Here is a 17,749-nt window from a genome sequence, read left to right as displayed (position 1 = left end):
ATCAAACTAACTTCTTTACCTATAAGAGACTTCAAATGAAGCAAAAAATAACACATTAATTAAAAAATGAAAAGGAGTACAAAGTCCTGGGTTCAGTTTCTAGTACCACATACAAACAGACACAGATATCAAAAAGGGGAACCAGAGGTGTTGCTTAGTGTTAGAGAGCTTGCTTAGCATTCACAAGACCCTGGGTTTAATTCCCAGGTCCTTAATACCACCAAAAGATTTTTAAAAAAAATAGAAACTAACACTCGGAGATTAAATAATGCACTTTGAATGATGAATGGATAGCAGAAGAAATCAGGGGAGAAATAAAAACCACTTAGAGGTAAATGAGAATAGTGAAATAACATATCAAAATCTCTGGAACAGTATGAAGGCAGTTCTAAGAAGTAAGTTCATAGCATTGAGCTGATATACTAAAAGAATAGAAGATAGCAAATAAATAATCTAACCTTATATCTGAAGACCCTAGAAAAAGTATGATGAAACAACATTAAATCAAGTTGGTTTTTTGAAAGGATAATAAAAATTGATATACCCTTAACCAAAATATCAAAAAGAAAGAGAAAAACTCAAATTATCAAAATCTGAGATGAAAAAGGAAGTAGCACTGCAGATACTTGTGAAATCCAAAAGATCATTAGAAAACTATTTTGAAAATTTATACTCCAATAAGTTAGAAAATCTTGAAGACATGAACAAATTCATAGAGCCTACCAGACTGAACCAGGAGGATATACAAACTTAAACATATCAATTTCTAGTAATGAAATTGAAGCAGTAGTCAAAAAGCCTTCCAACAAGAATAGCCCAGGAATGGATGTATACTCAGCCAAGTTCTATCAGACCTTCAAAGAAGAACTAATATCAATCCTCCTCAAATTATTTCATGAAATAGAAGAGGGAACTCTGTCAAACTCATTTTATGAACCCATGTCACTGGAATACTAAAACCAGACAAAGATACATGAATGAAAGAAAACGTCAGACCAATATCCTTGAGGAACATTGATGCAAAAAATTCTTAATAAAATATTGGTAAACTGCATAGAAAACACATTAAAAGATAATACACTGTGATCAAGTGGTTTTCATCTTGGGGATTCAAGGTTGGTTCAACTTAGAGAAATCAGTAATGTAATTCACCAGATAAATGATTTATAAACAAGAATTACATGGTTATCTCCACAAATACAGAAGAAGTATTTGACAAGGTACAGCACCCCATTCATGTTTAAAACACTAGAAAAAACTAGGGATAGAAGGAATAGACCTCAACATTATAAAAGCTGTTTATGACAAACCCAAGGCCAACATTATTCTGAACGGAGAAAATTGAAAGTGTTTCCTCTAAAAAACAGGGACAAGACAAGGATGCCCACTTTTATCACTCCTATTCAATCTAGTCCCTGAAACTCTAGCTAGAGTCATCAGATAAATGAAGGAAATTAAAGAGATATAAATAGGAAAAGAAGAGCTCAAATTATCTCTTCTTTGTCCATGACATGATCTTATACTTAGAAGACACATAAAACTCTACACATAAAACTCATAAATTCAGAGTAGCACTATATAAGGTCAACACCCCATGAATCAGTCACATTCTTATACTCCAATGATGAACCTTCTGCAAAAGAAGTTAGGAAAAATATCCCATTCACAATAGCCTCAAAAAAAAAAAAGTACTTGGGAATCAACCTAACAAAAGAGGCAAAGAACCTCTACAATGAGAACTACAGAACACTAAAGAAAGAAATTGAAGAAGACCTTAGAGGATGGAAAGACCTCCCATGTTCTTGGATGAGCAGAGTTAATATTGTCAAAATGGCCATACTAACAAAAGTGCTATACAGATTCAGTGCAATTCCTATCGAAAACTCTCATAATATTTTTCATGGAAATAGATAAGGCACTCATGAAATTTATCTGGAAAAACAAGAAGCCCAGAGTAGACAAAGCAATCCAAGCAAGAAAAGTAAAACTGGAGGAATCAAAACACTGGACTTCAAGTTATAGTACAGAGCTACAGTTAAAAAAAAAAAGTATGGCATTGCCACCAAAACAGGCATGGACACAGTAGAAGAGAATAGAAGACACAGAGACAAACCCACATAAATACGTTATCTGATACTAGACAAAGGTGCTAAAAACATATGCTGGAGAAAATTAGTGTTTTTGACAAATAGTGCTGGGGAAAACAGGAAGTCCATATGTAGTAGAATGAAATTTAACCCCTTTCTCTCACCCTATACAAAACTCAAAATGGATCACAGACCTAGAAATTAGATCAGAAGAAAATGTAGGTCCAACACCTCCACCATGTTGGCTCAGGAATAGATAAGACTCCTAAAGTGCCACAAGTAAAATTAAAAAATAAATGGGATGGCATCAAGTTAAAAAGCTTCTTCACAGCATAGGGAAATAATAAAGAGCATGAAGAGAGAGCCTATAGAATGGGAGAACATCTTTGCCACCTGTTCCTCAGGGCATTAATATCCTGGATATTTAAAGAACACTAAGAAAAAAAAAAACAATTAACCTAATCAATAAATGGGCAAAGGAACAAAGTAGACCCTTCTCAAATGAAGAAATATGAACAATCAACAAATATAAAAAAATATTTAACATCTCTTGGAGTAGGAGAGATTAAAAAATAAAGCTACCCTGAGATTTCATCGCTAGTCACAATGGCAATTATCAAGAATACAAGCAACAATAAATGTTGGTGAGGATGTGGGGAAAAGGGTACACTCATACATTGCTGGTTGGATTGCAAATTGGTGCAACCATTTTGGAAAGCATTATGGAAAATCCTCAGAAAACTAATCAGAACAAGTTTAAACAATTAAAAGAAAATAAAGCTGGTCTTTACCTAAAAAAGCCTCATAAATGGAGCCACTATTTGACTCAACTATTGCATCACTCATACTGCTGTTTATTCCAAAGGATTTAAAATCAGTATACTGCAGTGATGCAGACAACATAAATATTTATAGCAACACAATTCACACTAGTTAAGCTATGGAGTCAAACTAGGTGCCCTTCAACAGTTGAATAGATAAAGAAAATGTGGTGTATATACACAATGAAGTTTTATTCAACCATAAATAAAATATAATCATGTCATTGGCGGGAAATGTATGGATCTGGAGACTTATGTTGAATATTTTCTTTGATATGTGAAAGATAACCGAAAATAAGGTGGGAGGAAGAGATAAAAAAAGAATTGGAGAAAGATCAATGGAGTAGACAAGGGGAATGAAAGGAAGGAAAGATGAATGAGATTGAGAAAGATAGTAGAATGATTCTGGCATAACATTCCTGTATAATGTTTGAATATACCACAGTGGATCACCATCCATACATCCACTAGACTAATTAAAAATAAAAACTGTAAATAGCATAAAGATAGTAGAGGGAAGGGAACAGAGGGAGAAAGCAGGGGAGGGTAAGGGGAAGTACTAGGGACTGAACAAGAACAAAGTATATTCTATGCTTATATAATTGTGTCAAAATTCTATTTTGTTGTATAACTAAAAAGAGCCAACAAATAAGAAGACAAAAAGTACAGAAAAAAAGAAATAAAAAAAAACCTCAGTTGCTAATGACTCTCTAAGTAGAATGTCCTCATAGCTGGAAAACTTTGAAATACGTAGTTAATTTGTATAGTGGAACCATTTAATTATTCCCGCAGAACGCTATCTTCTATAATTCAGCAGTTTGACTGAGTGTTGAAAGTTACATCATCCTTTAAGCAAGAAATTGAATTCCATATTATGGACTTTGTGAAAATAAAGCCAGTGACTGTATATTTTCTATTCTATCCCTTCAGAATAATGTATGATTAATGACTGCAGTGTAAGGACTAAGGCTCTTCTATAGACCCTACATTTTTTAAATTATGATGGTTTGGAGCTAGGGGAAGGTAGTTGGCAGATCAAAAAGTAATATGTTTATTTCATGGTGGATTACATTAGTATGTAATGCAAATCTCAGTCAAATTATGTTATTTACTCTTGTTATATAGTTTGGATATTTATATATAACACATTATTCTTTGTAGGATTATCAAGATGTAGAGACACCTATGGATTTCAGCACTGTGAAAGAAACTTTAGAAGCAGGAAACTATGGTAGTCCTCTGGAATTTTATAAGGATGTTCGCCAAATATTCAGCAACTCCAAAGCTTATACCTCTAATAAAAAATCAAGGGTATGAAAAACACTATTAGATGGGTTAATTAAGCATTTAATTATGTATATAAGAAGCAGTTATCTTTCAACAGTTTTAAAATTGCTAATTAAGCATTTACTATAATTCTGACAAAGTTATTGAGGTTTACTTTTCAATATCATCTCTGAAATGTGTATTCTTTATTATACATGCATAAAGATACATTTAGCATAATCATTCTAAAATTAAGCTTATTTTTCTCATCTGCCTCTTCTTTAGTCTTTAATAATACATCTTCCAGAGAAAAGAGAAGGAAAGGAGAGGTAGAAATTTGAATGCCCTTTAATATATCTAATAAATAACTCAATAAATATAAAGGTAGTTGGTATTAATTTTTATGAAACTTTTTGATTAACTCTGAATATTTATGTTACCTTTATAACAAACAGTGAACCGCATTGGAAAATTTTAACCGTTCATTCATACTCACATGTAATAAGCCCCTATATTTCGACAGAACTTAAAATGTTTTATCTTTTCACTGATATCTCATTAAATTTTAAATGAATTGCACAGTACATACATTTGCCCACTATACTTCATACAGAATGAATGTTCACTAATTTCTGGAGGTATAGTTTTCTCACATTTTCTTTTTTCCCTTTAATCATGATTGTTAAGAGTGACATACATTTTTTGTAGAAAGTTTGGGAAATATAGAGAAGTACAGAGAATTATGTCAAAATAAATCCTATTGGCATGTATAAGTAAAAGGAACCAATAAAAAATGGAAAAAGAAAACAGCAACCACCTGTATAGCCCATTGCTTTTTTATTTACAGTTAATATTTAATATATATACTTAAAATATTCCCTATATCCTCACAAGTATATATGTATTTTTAAAACAATAGTTTTTATATTTTAAGATCTTTCTGTTACTTACGTATTATGACTCTTTGAAAAGAAGATTTTCAGTGGTATTTTGTGTTTATTTTATATTATTTAACCACTGTCCTATTGCTAAAGATATAGGTTTTTCCAGTTTTTCACTTTATGTGAATAATGGCTATGGCTAACATTTTAAGTATCCTTAAACATAATTTTCTGTTCATTTCCATAATATTTTCTTTTCTTTTTTTTTGCGGTGCTGGGGATTGAACCCAGGGCCTTACGCTTGCAAGGCAAGCATTCTACCACTGAGCTATATCCCCAGCCCTCCATAATATTTTCATAAGACCAATTCTCAGAGGTAAATTTATTAACCAAAGATGGCATACTTTTATGTTTATGGTTCTTCTTGTAAATTGTCCTTTAGAATATTATTCTGGATAAAATTTCCTCAATTCATGATTCTTTTTTCTTATTCTTCAGAATAACTAAATATTGTGTTTTTAAAATACATTTGTTGTGACAATGTGTCCTGTTTTTATTCTTCAGGAAGAGTTTCTCAAGTAAATAAATGATGAGTTAAATTGGTCTACCTTTTTTTAAATATATTAATTACTTTAATAGTAATTGGTAAATCAAGACTAATTTCCATCTTTTCAGATCTATAGTATGACACTGCGATTATCTGCCTTATTTGAAAATCATATTAAAAATATCATCTCTGAATATAAGTCAGCAATCCAGAGTCAGAAGAGGAGAAGGCCACGGTACAGAAAACGTCTAAGAAGCAGCAGCAGTTCCTTATCTAGTAGCAGAGCTCCTAGGTATATTCACTGATGCAGCATTCATTTAAGTTTTCAGAGCATTTTATATGTATTACCTCATTTCTCAAAGTTTGTAAATAGTTTGAGGAAATCCTAAGAGGTCATTTTTTCCCCCAGAACTCTTGTGCCTGGGTAAGATGGATTTAGTAACCAAAGCATTTTTTTAAATGTGCATTTTATTGTACCGAATCGTTTTTTTTTTTTTAAACGTATTGATCAAAGCTTAAATTTGTCAAATTATCAATTTGAATCATTTCACTTGAATTTTATGACATTTCCTCTTTCATCAGCTTAAGCATTTTTTATCATACTGTATACTATCATTTATTACTAACAGAAAAAATGTTCATCGTTACATATTTTCATTTATAGTCCAAAAGGGAAACAGAAACAAATGAAGTTGCAACCTAAAAATGACCAGAATACCTCAGTGACTTATGCCAGGACTAGTTCTCCTTTCTCATCTCCTGGTAAATATGCTTTTTACTTTAGTGTTCTATATATAAGTTAATATGGATATTAAAGATATGGAAGAGGTAGCATAGCTTATACTGAAAAGAGGGATAGATTTGGATTTAGAAAAGTTGTGTTTTATTCCTAGTTCTATTTGCTAGCTGTGTGACCCAGGATAAGACATTAGGCCACAAAACTTGATTTGTTAGACAGATACATTTTAATGTCTCTTAGTTTGGGAATTCTGTGACTGTATGATTTTTTATTATCTATACTATTTCAGAACACTCATCCAAAATATATTTGCCGACATAAGACTTGAATTCAGTATTTTTGGAGATGGTTTCCTTGGAGAAGGTTTTTCTGATATTTTGTGCTTGACAGAATGATAATTTGTTCTGAAAATATTTATACTTCCTTCTTATAGAAACTTGTAGTTTTTTTTAAAGTAAAATAGGAGATATATAGTATTAAAAGCAACCTGTTTAACTTTCCTGAAAACATGAAATTATCGTAAACTAACAACTTTCTTAAAATGCAAGTTTCAGATGCTGCTGAAGGTTTTTCATTATATCTGCTTGATGATGAAGTAGATGGACCATTTTCTTCATCGAGCTTCAGTGGATATACCCGAAATGGAAATAGCCATGATCCAGGAAAAGCCAAATCATTTCGAAATAGAGTTTTACCAGTTAAACAAGGTAGGAAAAAATATGGAATAGGACATTCATTTTTTTCATTCTCTTACAATGAAAGATGAGTCATTTGAAAGCTGATATCCTAGAGTAGTAAAATCTAGTATGTCCTCATAGATGTTTTTATATTTTGTTTATTTTTTGTGGTACCAGGGATTGAACCCAGGGCCTCATGCTTTGCTAGGCAACTTCTTTATTTTATTTTGAGACAGGGTTTTAGGTTGCCTAGGCTGGCCTAAAATTTGGGATCTCTTGCCTGGGCCTCACAAGTAGCTGGGATTACAGAAATGTATCACTGTACCCAACATGTAGTTAAACTTAATGTAAACTTAATGATTTTAATTTTGTCAAATTTGAGTCAGATAAGATCTTATAATCATCACTAGGAATACACCATTGGGAGATTTTCAGGAACTATTTTGAAATATATTGTTTTTTTTTTTTTTTTTGCAGTGCTGGGGATCGAACCCAGGGCCTTGCGCTTGCAAGGCAAGCACTCTACCGACTGAGCTAGGTTTTTTTTTTTTTTTTTTTTTTTTAGTTTTTTGCCTGTTGTACTGGGGATCAAAAGCAGGAACATTTACCCCTGAGCTGCATCCCAGTTTTTTTTATTTTTTCATTTATAGATAGGGTCTCACTAATTTGCCAATGCTAGCTTCAAACTTGTGATTCCCCCTTCCTCAGACTCCCAGGTAGCTAATATTATAGGCATGTGCCACTGTGCCCATCATGTTTTAGTCTTTTTTTTGTTTGGTACCAGGGATTGAACCCAGGGGCACTTAACCACTGAGACATATCCCCAGCCTTTTTTATTTTTTATTTTGAGAAAGGGTCTTATTAAGTTGAGTTGCTACGGCTGGCTTGAACTTGGAATCTTCATGCCAAAGCCTTCAAAGCCACTAGGAATATCGGAATATGCTACCATGCCTGGCTATGTTTTAGTCTTTTAAAATAAAATCAATAGGAAAAAAATTATTTAAAGAAGGAATTCTTTCCCCAAGTACTTACAAACCATACTGTTAAACACATTTAGGATTTTTCATGTTGTAAACCATATTAATGTTTCTAAAGTCATCTTGAAATAGGTCTCATATTTTTGTGAACTATTCCAGTAAAACAAGTTGCCTTCAATTGAGAAGTGATCCTTCTTTCAGTCAACACCCACTTCTCCTGCCTTCCTATGGTTTTCCAGTTAGTTATATAGCTCAGATGTTCTCTCCCTAGGTGCCTGCTATATCACTAAGTCATTGGTTTTCAGATTATGCCCTGCCCATTCCTGGGGATATGTAGAGGTACTTCAGAAATTACCTGAAAAGCCTTACACATTTAAGTAGATGAGCTAAGTCATTTTATTATTTCATATCATGAGCTTCCATATAACTTTTTAGTTGAAGAAAATTTTCAGTGTTGACAAAGAAATTCATTGACCTAATTAATTTCTACGTGCCTCCATCTTAGATCCTTTCAGGAGTATCGATTATTATAAATATTTGAATGTTATTGTTACAAAAATTTCTTGTTATACTTAGCCCTGTGTTATGATCCCTGAACATATTCAAAGGCAGTTCTAGTATGTTCAACTATTTGAAGTTTTAAGAATATTTAGTTTTTTTTACAAATGCTCATATTGGAATATGGATTTTAATTTTATATGCATTTTAATTGAAGATTAATTATCCATTGTTCTAAGCATCAGGTAACTTAAAAATAGACAGTCTCAAGATATAATTTATAGTAATGTGAAAAATACCAAAATACCCAATTACTTTTAAATAATGTGCTTTTGTTTTTTTTTCATACCTTTGCTCTCTCCTTTGATTTTTTTTTTTTTTAAACCAGGGATTGAACCCAGAGGTACTTATCCACTGAGCCACATCCCTAGCCCTTTTAATTTTTATTTTGAGACAGGGTATCACTAAATTGCTAAGGCTAGCTTTGAACTTGTGATCCTCCTGCCTTATCCTTCCAAGCCACTGGGATTACAGGTGTGCACCACCATGCCCGGCTCTCCTCTGATCTTTTTTTTTTTTTCCTCTCCTCTGATCTTGCTACACTTTGTGAAATCATGCTATTGCCTTCTCCCATTTTGCACTTTCCATCACTGATAAGTTTTTAGAAAGAGTATCCTAGACTTCTTTCATCTGTTTTCTTTCTATCTACATATTCTTTTACCTTTGTAGTCTAGCTTCTGTCCCATTCACTCTCCAGAATCTGTTCTCAAAATCACCAATATTATTTAAGGGTCAACCAGTATCCTTTTCTTGGTCCCTATATTATTTTTCTTTGTACCATTGCACACCATTGACTACCTCCTCTATGAACTCTACTTTCAGGCTTCTATAATCTTCTGATATTATTGTATTTCTGCTTCACCTGTATTTTCTTTCTTTTGACCCTATTTGTTCTCTATTTGCAGAGTTTCCCACTGGTGTTAGTTTTTGTCCTCTCCAAATAAAATAATCTAATGATTATAACATTCATCTTGATGCCAATGACTCTCCAAGTGCATATGCCCAGACCAAACAGCTCTTTGTTTTACTGGTTTCATTTGTCATTGCTCTCTAAAATAATTTCCTTCAGTGTTTAACATCTTCTCATCTCAAGTTCACTTCTTTTTGTGTGTTCATCATTTGAGTTAATGGTACCACCTTCTTCCTCATCATTCAACTTTTCTCACAGTAGTCTTTTGTTTGTTTTTGTTTATAGTCTTTGTGGTGCTGGGGATTATACCCAGGCCATAGTTCATATTAGGCCAGCATTCTACTACTGAGATACATCCTTGGTCTTCATAATGAATTTGACTCTCCATTTACTCCTCATATCCAGTCGGTAGTCAAGTTTGGTTACTACTGCTCTAATAGCACTCTAATGCTCTTAATGGCACTGAAATCTCTTATCTGTTGCTATTACCTTAGTCTCTAGCCAAATATATTAGTCACCTTGGGCTGTGATGACAAGATTCCATAGACTGAATGACTTAAACAACAGACTTTTATTGTCTCACAATTCTAGAGGTTCTCAGTCCAAGGAATCAAGATGTTTAAGTGTTGGTGTCTGATGAGGACTTTTTTCCTGACTTTGCCACCTTCTCATTGTGTCCTCATGCGACCCTGTATGCAGAAAGGGGGTGGTTTCTGAGTTTCCTCCTCTGCCTATAATGACACTAATCTTACTAGTGACCCCATCCTTATGACTTAATTTAACCTTAATTACCTACCTCTTTAAAGGCCCCGATTTCCAAATGCAGTCTCATTGGGGGTCTAAGCCTCAACATAGAATTTTGAAGGGACGTTATTTAGTTCATAACATCTAAATTACTAGATTAATCTTATCATTGTAATCACCATATACCTCTAGTCTTTCTTCCTTTCAGTCTACTTTTCTGTTTTTTTCTTACCTCACTGTTTCTTCTCAATTATCTTTGCAGGTGGTTCTTTATCTTTAAATGAATCTTCCCACATTGCCATCCTTGACCATTTTCTCTCTAATTGTTCTTTCAGTGGGCTCTGCAGTTGCCATGACCCTAAATATTTCTACTGAAAATTTTCAAAAGTTTATCTTCAGCTCCATTCTTTCCCATGAGCTCCAGTTGATAAAACTACCTACTTTGTAAATTTTCTTTTCTTCTGGGGGGCATTGAGAATTGAACCCAGGGCCCTACACATGCTAAGCATGTGTTCTACATGTACATAAACTCCAACACATTTTTTTTTTCTTCATTGCCTTTTCTTAGACTTATTTTACCATCTTTAGCTGGAAAATTGATTTTTCTCATACCCTGCTCAAACTTGTTCCTCCATAGTATTCCAACTTAGCAAAATATCTCTACCATTTACACAGTTGTTCAGGCTATAAAACCTAGGATCAGCATTTATTCTGTGTTTTGACACTTGATGTCTAGTCCCTCACCAAGTCCCATCAGTTCAACCTTTAAAAAAAATGGAAGTTTATTTTGGTGTCTCTTCTAGAAGGAAATATTCCAAAGCTGATCACTTTTATCACTTCTATTCATGCCTCCCTCATTATGTATTACCTAGAATACTGATATGAAATCCCAACTGGTTTCTGCTTCCAATCTTTTCCACTCTACAATCTGTTCTCTATACGACAACCATGGCTTTTTTTTTAAATGTAAATCAAATGTTTTACTCAAGCGTAAAACCTTCTCCTATCAATGATCTACCATCTCATTTTTCTGTTCCCCTCTGTTATTCTGGCTTTCTTTCTGTTTCCTCTACTTCAATATTCTTTCCCCAGATCACAGTTCATTCAGTTCTTTTTTAAAGTCCTTTTTCTAAAGCCTGGGGGTACTTCATAGTACCTGCCTAGGATGCTTTAGGCCCTGGTTTCGATTCCTACCATTTGGAAAAAAAATCCTACCACTTCAGAGAAGTCTTCCATGTCTAAAATAACCCCTATACACTCTCACACTTTTTTTTAACTCTCATTCCTTTTTCTTTATAACATATATCAGTACTTGAAATTGTACTACTTATTCGTTCACTTCATTATCTATCAGCATTTTCCCAGTAAAATATAAATTGCTATAATAAGGACTTTGTCTCATTCATCACTATATTACAAGCTCCGTGCAATGTCTAACCCATAGTTGAACAAATTAATGAAACAGTTCTGATACATGTTCTCACACAATTCTTCCTAAAGGTTGGCCCTTAAAATTTCTGCTTAGTTATATCACCACCCTCAGTCCACCTCCATATCCTAATGCCCACCCCCAAAAAGCAGTCAGACAAAAATAAAAATTTCAGTATCTTCCATTTCAAGCAAATTTCCTACTCTACCACCTTCCATGATTTTGCCCCAACTATCTTAGGTCACTAAGTATTTTTGATAGTCTGTTTATTTTACTTGTGAATCTTAAATAATCATCTTATCAATGTCAAAGCTTAACTTTCAAAAATCATTTTGATTTAGATCACTCCCTTGATGGACCTCTTACAAATGGTGATGGCAGAGAGCCCCGGACAGGAATCAAGCGAAAACTACTTAGTGCATCAGAAGAAGATGAAAGCATGGGAGGAGAAGAGAAAGACAAAAAAGAAACAAAAGAGAAATCACATTTATCTTCCTCAGAAAGTGGAGAGTTAGGATCCAGTTTAAGTTCAGAAAGTACCTGTGGTTCTGATTCTGACTCTGAATCAACTTCCAGAACAGATCAAGATTACGTAGATGGAGATCATGACTATAGCAAATTCATACAAACTAGACCTAAAAGAAAACTCAGAAAACAACATGCCAATGGAAAAAGAAACTGGAAGATGAGAGGCACAGGAGGAAGAGGAAGATGGGGAAGATGGGTAGATGGAGTAGAGGAGGCAGAGGAAGAGGAGGCAGGGGACGAGGGGGTCGAGGAAGAGGGGGCGGTGGCACTAGGGGAAGAGGAAGAGGGAGAGGAGGAAGAGGTGCCTCTAGAGGAGCCACTCGAGCCAAGCGAGCACGTATTGCAGATGATGAGTTTGATACCATGTTTTCGGGACGTTTCAGTAGACTGCCTCGAATCAAAACAAGAAACCAAGGCAGGAGGACTGTTTTATACAATGATGATTCTGATAATGACAATTTTGTGTCCACTGAGGATCCTCTGAATCTTGGTACATCCAGATCAGGCAGAGTGCGTAAAATGACAGAAAAAGCCAGGGTGAGCCATCTCATGGGATGGAATTATTAACAGTTAATAAATTTAGAATAATTAAAAAAATTCAATGGCCTTCTACTGCAGGGAATTTACCAGGAAATTTACAAAGCAAGTTGTGTGGGGACTTCTGCTTCCTTTCACATTGGTGCTTTTCCATTATGCCAGTATATATTTGTTTCAAGACTTTTGATCTCCACACTTCATTTGTTCAAACAAGCCTTACTCATTAGGCCTTAAATTAAAAGAAATTCCGCCCACACACACATAGACAACACACACACACACACACACACCCACACCCACAACACAGACACACTACAGATTTACTACATTAAAGGAGCATTCTGCTTCTTAAGAGTAGCACGACATTTTTATCTCAATGGAATATCCCTCTTTTGCTTTTGTATCACAGAAGTATAGCACCTTCTTACAGAGTTTTATATAGTTTGTTTTTGCCATTTTGATTCCTATACCCAGTAATAATAACTTTTGCACAATACACCAATCCTAAAGGCAGCTATTAAATGTTTACAGTTTCTATATTGTAAGAACGATCTGGATTATTTTACTCTTCCCAGGCCAAACTTTCATTAATTGTAGTGAACTGAAGTATATATTTATACTACAGTTTTTTGGGGGTGGGGGGATCTTGATATGCTTTTCATTGATTTGCTTAATTCACGTTAATGGTGAGAAAGGGTTGGTGCCTTGTAAATATGTAGCAAATCTTTGTGGTGTGTCCTGATGTGTGCATTAACTTTATTAAAAGAGAATACTTGAGGTATCAATCTAGACAAGGTGCCAAATGCAAAATTTTCTTGCATCCATTTTCTTTTTCCTATTATATTTTATTGCATTAATAGAATTTGTGTAGCTTAAAGAATAACTTAAACATTTGAAAAATCCTCATCCACAAAGAATAACTTCTTTGAATAGTAGCTCAGCTACCTCTATTAACTACAACTACTGGAAACATTAAGGAAAATAAATGCTGTTACTTATGACTAAGGAGAAGTAGAACAAGCTTGGTAGGAATGAATACTCATAAGATATAAGCTGAGAGGTTGTCAATTACTGTGTTGGCTCTCAAATGAATAGTTGTAATTACAAACTTCCCTAAGTATTGTATGCTCTACCTTAGGCTTTCTTAGAACACATTTGTATAAATAGACTTGGGCTACTGCTTATATATCTCTGCTACCACTTTCTATTTAACAGCTATGCGTTACTGGTTTTCATTTGAATCTTAAAATGTAACAAAGCACCTAGTTTGAGTTGGAATGTGTGGGCTAGCTAATATTTTGAATCAATAGATTCTGATCTTGTCATTCCAAAGGGTTCTTCTGGTCTAGTCTTTCAGAAAAGAACCTCATTGCACTGCACACTGATATTTTGAAACATTATTTTATAGATGAAAAAAATCTTTAAAACCCTTATGGTCTTGTTTACAGCAGTAGAGTGCACATGGTTCCATAAGTGAGCTTGAGTCCCAAGATCAATTTTACTCCTCGAATTTGAGATTGCAGAGTTGCAAATTTGTTAGATACTTAAATTTTTGAAGTGAGAGGGATAATATTGATCTTTGTTTTTGTAACAGCAAATTTGTTGCATTTAGATCAAACGTGTGATAAAGCAGACTTATTAATGTATACCTAGCTATCTATCCTAGGAAATTTCTTAAGCTCATATGTTTGTCTCATGATTTCAATCATTTCATGCATTTGAAAATCCTTAAGTACAGAGGAAGGAGTACACACATAACTTCGCTTTTTTGGTAGGGTTGGGGGTGGGGATTATTCTTGGACTAACATCTTTAAGCAATTTTCACTTGCAGTAGAAATGATGTTCAGGCTTTAAGAAAGTATTGTTGTGAATTGTTAAATGGCACTAACTTCTGTTACTAGACAATAGACCAAGCTGATATTTTTTGTTGTAGCCTTTTTTTTTTTTAACTAAACCAAAACTACTTCTCGTTATAACTCAGCTGCCATTTTAAAACGTAGTATAGATTCAAAATGTACCTATTTCAAACTCTACTTTTGATTTTTGCTAAATGTACTACTTCAGTTATTCATCTCTTGGGCATTTAGACTAAATTGTGCCTGTGTTTTCTTGGAATCAATAATACTTTGGCCTACCCTAATCAAAATAACAGTTCCTTAAATTCCTGGATATACCCAAATGTGTATCATGTGTATCATTTTAGTGTGAATTTTTTGTTGTTGACATTCTTCTATGAAGAGCTGACCTCTTGATATGTAGAAGAATTGCCATTTGTGTGATCTTAGCTATCTGGAGCTTTATTTATAATTTATTTTGAATAATAAAAATGCCACATTTATTCCCCAAATGTCAAGATTTTCTAGGTTTAGGTAATTAGAATAATAAGGCTGAAAACCTTTTTAAGCATATTTTATATGTAGTGAAATACTGTGAAGATACTAGTGAACAGCATTTTTGCTGTAATGTTGATTTCAGTTAGTAGGATTTAAAGAGTTAGTCACCAGGGTATGTTAGGTGAATATAGTTATCATTTATTATAAAACAAACAGATAATTTTCTGTTTGCATGCAAATTATTTTGATAAGTGTGAAAATAAAGGTTTGGGAGATATTATTTTTACTTTTTTATCTGGACTTTTCTCCCCATTTATACTTTGCTTTTTTGTAATGCCACCTCCTGTGAATGTGTCATAATTTGTATCACATTGATTATTTTATTATTTTAATTTCTAGAGGCCCTTTAAATCTAAATAAGATCTGGGTTTAGACATAGCAAAGCAAGTAGGAAATGAACTAAGAATTTGCTAAGAAAAATCAATTACATTTAGGTCCATGAAAGCATACACATGTAAAAACCTATTCCTATGCTAGATATGAATAGTCAGTAAGCTGTAATATTCCTCAAAATTCCCAGCATTAAGATCTTAGCATGTGTATATATTTATAAAACCTGAATCATAATGTTTCTTCTATGGCTTGCTATGTTTATCTCATCCACCAATAGGATATTTTCCAAAACATTAACTAACCCTCTAGCTTAATGACTAAATTTGTTTTTGTATATGTGTGTGTGTGCGTGCTTGTGTGTATGTAGGGTTTTTCCCCCAACTTGACATACCTTATCTCAGACATTAAAAAAGAAAGAATATTTTATAATGGAGGACATTGTCTATCAGTTCTTTGCCTCTGTGTCTGTAGCCTGAGCATTTACTGCTTGATCATCTACTCCATTATGCCTTCTAGATAACCAATCCAGGTTTTGTCATGTATGTGTACCCCTGGTTTTTTTTTTTCATTTTATTTGCTATTTTGTTTGTTTTATTTTCCTTTCCCTCCCCAGAGATCAAGATTTTTCTAAAATTATTCCATACAGCACTTTGTTTAACCCAGAGGCAAATAAACTCAGTAAAATTCATAAATACATTCTGCACATCTGTGTGCTTGGATATATAACTCAGCCTTCCAGTATTTTGAAGAAATTTTGAGTGACGTAAATTTTGTTATTTTTGTTTTAATTCCATAGATTGTCATCAGACAATAACAGAGTGAAAGAGAAAGTTGTGAATGTCACTTCTAACTTTTGATAACACTTTTTGAGCATTTTTCAAACTTTGTATGATTGTGGAAATGATAAACACCTAATAATTCACTTATACATCTTGGGAATCATTTTATGCACATTTGCCAACTGGTACTTGTCTTCAAATTTGGAATTCTCACATTCACAAAAAGACTGAATGTGTAATTTTAGTATACTTTGATGTCTAGTCTTAATAAGTGTAATATTTTGAGTCCAAAAATGAATAGTTCTGAGGGAAGAGTTGGGACTTTTGATATTTAAAGTCCATTTTTAAAAATTATAGCCCCATCCCCAACATTTTTGTGGTACATGAGGCTAATATTTTACTGAAAATAGAATATTCTGAGATTTAAATCCAGTTTTGAAAATTAATGGGAAAATATTTCCATGCTATTTTTATGTCTTAGCAATTTCTTTACCAAGTTTTGATTATCAAATTTACCAAGTTTTGATTAATCCAATGTAAATTTAAATTTTTTTCATGGTGCTGTATTTTGTGGAATATAAATAGCACTCAGGTTTCTTGATATTTATTTCATATATAGCCTTATCCTTAATTATTTCCTTTTTTGTCTTTCCTCTCCTGATTGCTTTTATCCTCTCTTATTTATCTGCAGTAAAAACTGCACCTAACTTGGCATATTCCAACAAGACTGGAAATTTTTTGATTGATTGATGGGGAGATGTACATTAGAAAGGTCCTACAGTTTAGAATTAAGGCGTATTTTTAATGTGTATGCCCATTTGTTATTCTTTTACCATCTTAATTAAATCTATTATTTGAGACTTTGACATATAGAAGCATGATAAGTATTTTCTAAAAAAAAATTATTGATAACATATAGAAATTGCGATTGTTAATTAACTTAAGATCACATACAAATTATTTAGAAACCCAGTTGGGAAATGTGTTTTTACATGTCACCAAATACATATTAGGCAGTACTACAAATGTTGATTCTTTAAATAATACTGTGGTGATGGCAATCAGTAATTTATTTCTTTGTCCTGTAACTTATTCTTGTCTTTTGTAATCCTTTACACAGTATTAACAAAACTGTACTTTGTTTGTTCTTAGTATCCATAAACTTAAAGATGGAAAAATCATTCAGTTAATAGTCAATGTGATGTTGTATATGGGCAAAATGTCCATTAAACTAAAATTCAGTTTTAAAAAAAAAACAAGGTAAACTAAACTGGCTTGGTTTATAAAAGATGTTTTGTTTGGCAGTTGTCAGTCATTATTAAGCAATTACCTTCAAAGACAAAAAAAAAAAAAAAAACGATTAATTTGTTGCCATTCTTTATGGGATGTTTACAATAAAATTCCAAGTTGTTTGGAATCAATTGCACTCTTGCTGCTTTATGCCTTAACTCATGTACCAGAGATAAATTAACAAGAAGAAAGAAATACGGAGTTACCTTTCTATTATCCTGCTTTAGAGATTATAATATGTAACTCTTGAGTC

At 33.2% G+C, this 17,749-nt stretch overlaps 1 protein-coding gene across 1 annotated transcript in view; it reads left to right on the top strand.

Annotated features, from left to right (window-relative positions):
- Nucleotides 1–17,612, top strand: part of Brwd3 (bromodomain and WD repeat domain containing 3) — a 138,145-nt gene extending 120,533 nt beyond the window's left edge. The window contains 6 exon segments of the mRNA XM_047536000.1: nucleotides 4,070–4,219; nucleotides 5,731–5,894; nucleotides 6,267–6,364; nucleotides 6,890–7,048; nucleotides 11,978–12,358; nucleotides 12,361–17,612. Of these exon segments, the coding sequence (XP_047391956.1) occupies nucleotides 4,070–4,219; nucleotides 5,731–5,894; nucleotides 6,267–6,364; nucleotides 6,890–7,048; nucleotides 11,978–12,358; nucleotides 12,361–12,731 (1,323 nt within the window). The 3' untranslated portion in view covers nucleotides 12,732–17,612.
- Nucleotides 17,613–17,749: the final 137 nt, after the last annotated feature.

This window comes from Sciurus carolinensis, chromosome X (genome assembly GCF_902686445.1).
Source record: "Sciurus carolinensis chromosome X, mSciCar1.2, whole genome shotgun sequence".
Lineage (NCBI taxonomy): Eukaryota > Metazoa > Chordata > Mammalia > Rodentia > Sciuridae > Sciurus > Sciurus carolinensis.
Note: the sequence above shows the minus strand (reverse complement) of the source record. Positions and strands in the feature narration are given on the sequence as shown.